This window comes from Hemibagrus wyckioides, linkage group LG15 (genome assembly GCF_019097595.1).
Source record: "Hemibagrus wyckioides isolate EC202008001 linkage group LG15, SWU_Hwy_1.0, whole genome shotgun sequence".
NCBI lineage: Eukaryota > Metazoa > Chordata > Actinopteri > Siluriformes > Bagridae > Hemibagrus > Hemibagrus wyckioides.
In genome coordinates this window covers 10,267,444-10,276,249 of record NC_080724.1, presented here as the reverse complement: position 1 = coordinate 10,276,249, position 8,806 = coordinate 10,267,444, and the positions used below count along the sequence as shown (strand labels likewise).

Sequence of the window (8,806 nt, the reverse complement as noted above, 5' to 3'; positions counted from 1 at the left end):
ACCCACTAACAGGTGCCATGGTGATGAGTATATCTCATCAATATATCTTTTGTGGAAAAAGAGTAAGAAAAGATCGGGGTTAAGCTAGTTTTCAATACAGATATGAACAAAAGCAATGTTAAAAAATAAAAAAGAAACAGAAATATGTGTATTTATCATAATATTTATTATTAACATTGAAGATAAAGTACTTTTGGATACAATGAGTTTTGGCAACTGAAGACTTTAATTTATCACACATAGAACTAGTCAGTGGGGTGTGTGTTAGTCAGTGGGGTGTGTGTTAGTCAGTGGGGTATGTGTTAGTAAGTGGGGTGTGTGTTAGTCAGTGGGGTATGTATTAGTCAGTGGGGTATGTGTTAGTCAGCTGGGTGTGTGTTAGTCAGTGGGGTGTGTGTTAGTCAGTGGGGTGTGTGTTAGTCAGTGGGGTATGTGTTAGTCAGTGGGGTGTGTGTTAGTCAGTGGGGTATGTGTTAGTCAGCGGGGTGTGTGTTAGTCAGTGGGGTATGTGCTAGTCAGTGGGGTATGTATTAGTCAGTGGGGTATGTGTTAGTCAGCGGGGTGTGTGTTAGTCAGTGGGGTGTGTGTTAGTCAGTGGGGTATGTATTAGTCAGTGGGGTATGTGCTACTTAGTGGGGAATGTGTTAGTCAGTGGGGTATGTGTTAGTCAATGGGGTGTGTGTTAGTCAGTGGGGTATGTGTTAGTCAGTGGGGTATGTGCTACTCAGTGGGGAATGTGTTAGTCAGTGGGGTATGTGTTAGTCAGTAGGGTGTGTTAGTCAGTGGGGTATGTGTTAGTCAGTGGGGTATGTGTTAGTCAGTGGGGTATGTGTTAGTCAGTGGGATGTGTGTTAGTCAGTGGGGTGTGTGTTAGTCAGTGGGGAGTGTGTTAGTCAGTGGGGTATGTGTTAGTCAGTGGGGTATGTGTTAGTCAGTGGGGTGTGTGTTAGTCAGTGGGGTGTGTGTTAGTCAGTGGGGTGTGTGTTAGTCAGTGGGGTGTGTGTTAGTCAGTGGGGAGTGTGTTAGTCAGTGGGGTATGTGTTAGTCAGTGGGGTATGTGTTAGTCAGTGGGGTGTGTGTTAGTCAGTGGGGTGTGTGTTAGTCAGTGGGGAGTGTGTTAGTCAGTGGGGTATGTGTTAGTGGGGTATGTGTTAGTCAGTGGGGTATGTGTTAGTCAGTGGGGTATGTGTTAGTCAGTGGGGTATGTGTTAGTCATTAGTCGAGCTGCAATGTGTGGATCCAGCAGACTCACACAGCACCTGGTGGAATTTCTCCTCTCGTGTCTCTTTCCAGGAGATGAGTGCAGAGATGTTGGTTGCCCTGTTGTTCTGCAAGTTGCTGGTGTACACCCTCAGCATGGAATGAGCTCGGGCAATGCCCACACACACCTGAGCTTTCTCAATGCCGGGTTTTGAGTCAAAGTGGCATGCCGTCTCAAAGGCTGGGGTAAAATACTCAATGCTTTGTTCATACTGACCCTACACACAAATAAATAACAAAATTTAACTCAGCAAAAACAGCAATCAACAGGGACAAATGATGTTCTCTCTCTTTTGCACACACACACACACACACAGACACACACACACACACAGGTGATTTTTCTTACTCTGGACATGTATATGGACCCCAGGCACATGTAAGCATCCTGTAGAAGTTCATGCTGATTGCTCTCCTGACAAATGTTAAGATATTTCTGTAGATGCTCGATGGCTTCACTAATTTTACCCTCACTACAAGACACACAACATCAAATATCACACAGAGATATTATGTAAGGAATAAAACCCCATACATGTGGTGGGGTGATGTGCTGCCGCCAGACACAAAGCAGTCAACTGGAGGTTGGTTACTTTCTAATATCCGCATGTTTGGATGTGTTTTATTCCTATTATTTCAAAGCAATTAAAAATACATAGCACATATTTTAAACAATTTATACTTAAGTTGGGGAACATCTGACAAGTTACTTCCTGTTATCACATTATATCACATTATAGCAGCTATATAACAGTCATTCCCTCTAGACACTGAAGACTCTTTCTAGAAATATTGAAATAAATCTTCTACACAAGGTTTCACCTTATCAGCAGTTATACATTTGTTTTAAAAAGCATGTGTGCGTGTGCGTGTGTGTGTGTGTATGTGTGCACCTCTCCAGAGATTTAGCAGTGGCCTTGTGGGCTTTGCCGAGGCCCTCCATGTCTTGCAGTGCAGTGGAGATTTCCATGAACATGTTTAGGAACTAAAAAAAAACCAAACAGTTTGATGCATGTGTGTGTGTGTGTTTGTGTGTTTGTGTGATTGTGTATATGAGGTCAGTAACCTGTTTCGCATTTGTTTGATTGCTCATGCTCTGATAGGCCAGTCCGATTCTGTACGCTGCCTCGCCCTCCATTTTCTTATCACCAGCTGAAGGAAAGAGGTGATGAAAGACAGTATAGAAGAAATATGTTAATTATTATTATTATTGTTATGATGATGATGATGATTATTATTATTATTATTATTATTATTATTATTATTATTATTATTATTATTATTATTATTATTATTATCTACCAAATATCCATTAGATATGTGCTGATGCTGTCACTGTAACCAAACTATATCTTTTTGTGTGTGTGTGAGTGTGTGTGTGTGTTTGCCTTCTTTAGCCATCTCGTAGGCCTGGTTGAGGAGCTGAATGGCCGCTGGGTAATCTCCACACTGCAGCTGTCTCTGTGCCAGCATTGTGTAAACCCTGCACAGACTTTCACACGCACGAATCTGGTGTGTGTTTCCACCCTCATCCTGCCACGACTGTCCTATTGCCAGACGGTGAAACATCTCAAAATGCTCCTGTGCTTGTTCCAAATCTCCTGTAACTCACAGAGACACACAGACACACACAGGAGGTGTGGATTCATTTCTTTTACTATTACTACTACACTATTATACTTTTACTATTACTATTACTATTACTATTACTATACTATTACTATTATATACTAACATTTTACCAACATATCCTGGTGCATGTGTCAGAACCTTCTTCCTGATACAAAAACTATTTTAAATCTAGGTCAGCTTGTTTTTGATTCATTAAAACAAAAACTTTGAAAGAATCAGTTCAGTAAATTGTGTCAAGCTTCACAACTCCATTACACTTTTGTGTTACCTCGCTCTAAATACAGGTGAGCAAGGTGGGCATTGGCCTCAGCCTCCCTCCTGCTGGAGTCCACCTTGATTTTATGAGCAGCTTTGAGGCTGAGATTGTAAAAGTGCTCACGCAGCCATATGTCATCTGGCTCTGAGAAAAACTTTGCCAGGGCCAAATGTCTCTCATACACCTCCACATATTGATCTAGAGAATGAAAAAGAAAAAGATTTGTATTTTTATTCAATCACAGTAGAGTTAAGTGTTACTCCCCTGGCTGCAGTATCACCGGCTCTTTGTGCAGCCTCGGCAAGGGTCAGGTGCTCCTTCAGCATCTCCAGTTTGTGTGGTTGCTCCTCCAGAGGGCGTCTCAACCACAGCTTGCTGTCCGGACCAGCGGCTGAACGGTCAGCCTTCCAGCGCTGCAGCAAAGAGAAAAACTCTTTAAAGGAGAGATGAAATCCCTCCTGCAGCATGGACACGCAAAGATTCTGGTGCAGACTGTGTCGGAATCTGGGGGAAGAGACAGTTTTTCAAGATGGATAAAGGTTAGGAAAAATCCTAAATGTTAAGGATGTGATGTCACCAAAATAGGTGTTAATTGTTAGCAACAGATGTGATGTCACCTGTGAGGGACGTTGTGTACGTGTGATTTCTAGTTGCTCCAATAAATAAATAGCACAGATTTGTTCTTAATAACTTCTGGCTGCTCCCTATTTGTGTGAGGGGTCGGTTGCCACTGCGAAGGAACTGGTCCGTACAACAACTTGGCACAGGTATTACGCCGGATGCCTTTCCTGACACAACCCTCCCATTTTTATCTGGGCTTGGGACCGGTACTGCATCCAGGGGCTGGGATTATAACCCAGGCCTCCCGCATGGTAGGCGAGAAACCTACCACTGAGCCACCAATGCCCTACAACATTCTTATTAGTAAAATATTCTTCGAAAAAGTTATTTTTAAAAATAAATAAATAAATAAATAAATCTATTCTTCAAGTATGTATGGGTATGAAATTTTTTTCAAATACGTTTATTCAGTATACTTTGTGAACTGGTGCGTTTGAATCTATTGACTTGACCTGCAGCGCCATCTACTGGTCCAATTATAACACAACAAGCTGTGTGCTAAATTTTGATTAGAAGTCTTTTATTACTGTAGCTGAGGATCTACACATAGGATGTGGGAACAGTAGGACCTTCACTATCTGTCCAGTGTCCCTATGAAACAAATACTCACTGCAGTATTTCATCTGCGCTCATGGTGGTGGTTTGGATCCTCTCTCTCTCAGCAGAGCCTCGGTCAAACTTTTTCATTTTTGTTCCCTGCAGGCTAGTAAAATCAAATAAAAAACACAAAGTAAGCAGCTATATGTAGATAATCACTTCAGTGTAATGACATACTCACTGTGCTGGTGTAAAGAGAATAAAACACTAAGTTTCAATAAGTAAGAGGAAGGACAGAAGCACACAATGTCCAGATATAGCTAGAACAGACTATTTTAAGACTTATAATTAGTTCTATAGCCAGTCTTATAAGTCTTAAAATAGGGTTATAACTATAATTGTCCTAGAACTAGTCTTCCAGTCAGTCCTATAACTATACCACACTTATACAACTAGTCTTCAAAGCAATCAAACAACAGCTTTATACACCAATCAGGCATAACCTTATGACCACCTGCCTAATATTGTGCTGGTCCCCATTTGCTGCCAAAATAGCCTTGATCCATCAAGGCATGGACTCCACTAGATCCCTGAAGGTGTGCTGTGGTATCTGGTGTGTCCGGTTCTGACGCTCATGTGCGCCTTCGACGGTGCACAGGGGTCAAAGTGGGCACTCTGACTGGTCTGCAGCTATGCAGCCCAATACACAACAAACTCTGATGCATTGTGTATTCTGACAACTTTCTATCAAAACCAGCATTAACTTCTTCAGCAATTTGAGTAACAGTAGCTCATCTGTTGGATGTTGGATCTGTTGGATCTGTCCCACCCATGACCCTGTCACCAGTTCACCAATGTTCCTTCCTTGGACCACTTTTGATGGATACTGACCACCCCACAAGAGCTGCAGTTTTGGAGATGCTCTGATCCAGTTGTCTAGCCATCACAATTTGTCCCTTGTCAAACTCGCTCAAATCCTTACGCTTGCCCATTTTTCCTGCTTCTAACACATCAACATTGAGGACAAAATGTTCACTTGCTGCCTAATATATCCCACCCACTAACAGGTGCCATGATCAGAAGATAATGAGTTATTCACTTCACCTGTCAGTGCTCATAATGTTATGCCTGATCGGTGTAACTTAAACAACTTCTCTTCAAACCAGTCCAACAACACCGTTATAACTTATGCAACTAGTTTTTTAACCAGTCCGACAATAGCCTAATAACTTATACAATTAGTCTTCTAACCAGTCCAACAACAGCATTATAACCTATATGACTAGTCTTCTAAACAGTCCAGCAACAACAGATTTCTAACATATACAACTAGTCTCTAACCAGTGTCAACAACAATCCTACACCTAGTCTTCTGAAGTCTTAACAACCACAAATCAGTCTTCTAACAAACTCATATCAGATGTCTAACCAGCTGAATAACTAGAATAGACTGATCTAAGTAAACTTATAATTATAGCAGACTCATAACTCTAACCAGAGTAATAACCATAACTATGACAGTCCTATATGTAGTCTACTAACCAGTCTTTGAAATTAGACATCTTAAGAGTCGTATAGCTATAAAACATTTATAAGTAGTGTTGTAACTAGTTGTAGAACTAGGCTTCCTTCTCCAGAGTTAATAGCGGTGGTACTATATGATGCTGTACCTCTCTTTGACGGGGCTCCTCTCATTGATATCGGGGAGAAATCGTGTTTTCTGATGCGAAGCTGAAGCCATTTGGTTATGATTTATTTTTCCACAGGCGGTCAGATTTTCCCCACAGATCAATGAGGACAATAACAACACAGGTGGAGAAACCTTATGTCTCGTGCGCCTTAAAGTTTTTCAAACAATTAAAAAATGTTATTTAGCAAAAAGATATAGACAATAAAAAGTAAAAAGTACTTTTAAAGAAAGTTTTAAAACTTTATTTACTTGCAGCTCACTGTTTTACCAGATTATCCGCATTTCTTGTTTTATGTGGCGAAAGTGAGAACGCGTCGTCATAGCAACATGCGCGCATGCGCTATGCGCTTCGAGGTCCAAGCAGCCCCCAATTTCTAATCTGGTGATTTCACCACTTATTTTCATTTTATATATATATATATATATAAATTTTATTTATATATTTTGACGCATTTAACTCACCACATTTTTTAAGCTTTTGTGAAATAGATCAATAAATACATTTTAATGAATAATTGAAATGTACTAGGTAAAGACACACGCTGACATTTTTCTCCCATCTCATTCGCGCCCCCTTGCGGCCTCCTTTATGAAAAGCACTTCACTTCACTTTAAAATATAACATAGGCGACGGGCTTTGTGTCTGAGCCTTAAAGATACAGTTTGTTATAGATAAAAAGATATTGCTTTTTATAGATTATATACTCTATTCTCTGGATACTCTCTATTGCATCAATTCCTATGTGACAAGAAACTAATGGTTTTTTTTTTTTTTTATTGCAAGTGCAACGAATATGCACTCCACTGGTTTATGTTAAACAAATTAACTGGCACAGTACATCAGTGGTTCTCTAAAATAGGCCTGGAGAACCCTGGAGGTCTGTACAGAATAACTAGGTGGTCTGATAATTTACAATTTAATTATTTTACCTCATGAACAAGTAGTTCTCTCAGTGCCAATTGTCAAATATTCATGTGAATATTCTTTATTATGTAAATAATTTTCATGACATCTATACTGAGTGGGAAATTTATTTTACAGCTAAAGGGGGCCACTGGTGACAAAACATGAAGAAGCCCTACATTACAGTCTGTGAAAGTGCTGACCTCACAGGAAGGTCAGACATTTACTGACTTCAGCCAACTCCTGAGAAAAGCAACCACTATTAATATGAATGAACCATGCTTCTTCTGAATATGAGGAGCAGCTGTGTTTGTTAGTAAAGCCTGTCAACTCTTTCCAACCAACAATTTGTGTGTTTATATGGAAAAAAAACTGGATGGAAGTTTACCACTTAACAGGGCTTCATTTTCTTAGTAAATGTACTGACACATATCGTGTGTGTGTGTGTGAGGAAATGTTCCCTGTTATCAAAAATAAGGGGCAAGATTTCTTTGAACAACCATATTAAAGTTTAGAAACTCATTTATGATTGTTTTTTCTTGCCATGGCAGCACTAAACTAACTTATACTGGCCACAGAACAAAGAGTTTATCTGTGCCAGATTTATGAGACCAGCCGCGCTTGTGTGAAAGGAAACAGCACAGTTACATCTATTAACCAGCTTTCAGCGACTGTAATAAAAGCCACAACAGAGCGGCATTAAATGTGCAATATCCTATGAAGTAAAACACATTTCCAACCACTGGTGGCATGTAAAGGATCTAAGTGAACAACAAATTAGATTTCCTTGTGGAAGTGTGTTTTCAAACGGGTTCACGTGTAATTAGCAGGTTGCGTCAAGACTTCATTTTGAGATGCAGTGTGTAAGATATATAGAGAACTCTATAATAAGTGAACTATATAAGACAGTAAAAGAAATGATAATGAAGACTTTGGAAGATATGTACAGATTTTAATCCAAATATACACTTTACATTTTTTCACAAGGATCAACTTTTATTATTTGGATGATGCCACATATATAATATTCAATTCAATTTGTATAGCACTTTTAACAATGGACATTGTCTCAAAGCAGCTTTACAGAACATAGTACAATAAGCTCAAGATTAATATTAGACTTACATTTAAATTTATTTGTATTTATCCCTAAGAAACCTTATGAGGAACCAAACTCATAAGGGAGCCCATCCTCATTCGGTTGACACTGGAGAGGCAATTATATGTTATATGACTGGCTATAAATTATCAAGAAAATTATATAACCATACGAAAGCCGATCCGACACATCTAAGTCCTTTCCAGATCCAGGATAAAAAAGCCATAGCACGCCTCTTCATTTTCTGCCATGACCCTTCCTCGTGGACACTGGAGTGACTACACTCATTATCTCTAGCTTCTTGTTGCTCCCTCTGGCCTTCCACCACCTCCTTCTCTCTTTCTGCCTGTGTCTTTCTTCTCGTCCTAGCCTCTTGTTTATTCTCTGTGAAAACACCTTCCTTGCCGTCCTTCACATCTACGTTTGATGTAGACGGAGCGTTTTTCTTCATTTCTTCAATTTCTATCTCCAACATCCTAACCTGTTTCTCGAGGCACTGCTGCCTTTTCTTGGCTTGCCTTGCCATCTTCTTATTCCTGTCTCTCTCTATTTCCAGCTCCTCCTTTAACTTTGCTACCTCCATGTTCATCCTTCTCTTCATTTCCTCGAACGATTTCTCCATCTGCGTCCATCTTTCCAAATCTCTCTTTTTCTCTAGTCCTCTCTGCCTCTGCCTCTTCCTCTCCTTTATTAAATCCTTCTCTTCCTTCATCCTCTCCTTCTCTTTTTGCTCAGCTTTTTCATTTTCTATAGACTCCTGAATCATGCACTGAATGTCTTCCGCTCCTAAACTGAACTGTACCTGTA

At 40.1% G+C, this 8,806-nt stretch overlaps 1 protein-coding gene across 1 annotated transcript; it reads right to left on the bottom strand.

The window, feature by feature from the left end:
* Positions 1-934: 934 nt before the first annotated feature.
* Positions 935-6,324, bottom strand: ttc29 (tetratricopeptide repeat domain 29). The gene is made up of 10 exons (XM_058410380.1): positions 6,246-6,324; positions 5,977-6,144; positions 4,380-4,472; positions 3,429-3,652; positions 3,161-3,346; positions 2,649-2,861; positions 2,327-2,412; positions 2,154-2,245; positions 1,610-1,733; positions 935-1,478 (listed from the first exon to the last, which is right to left on the bottom strand). Exons 2-10 carry the CDS (start codon positions 6,045-6,047, stop codon positions 1,209-1,211), a joined length of 1,359 nt encoding a protein of 452 aa, XP_058266363.1. The 5' UTR covers positions 6,048-6,144; positions 6,246-6,324; the 3' UTR covers positions 935-1,208.
* Between the last annotated feature and the right edge of the window lie 2,482 nt (positions 6,325-8,806).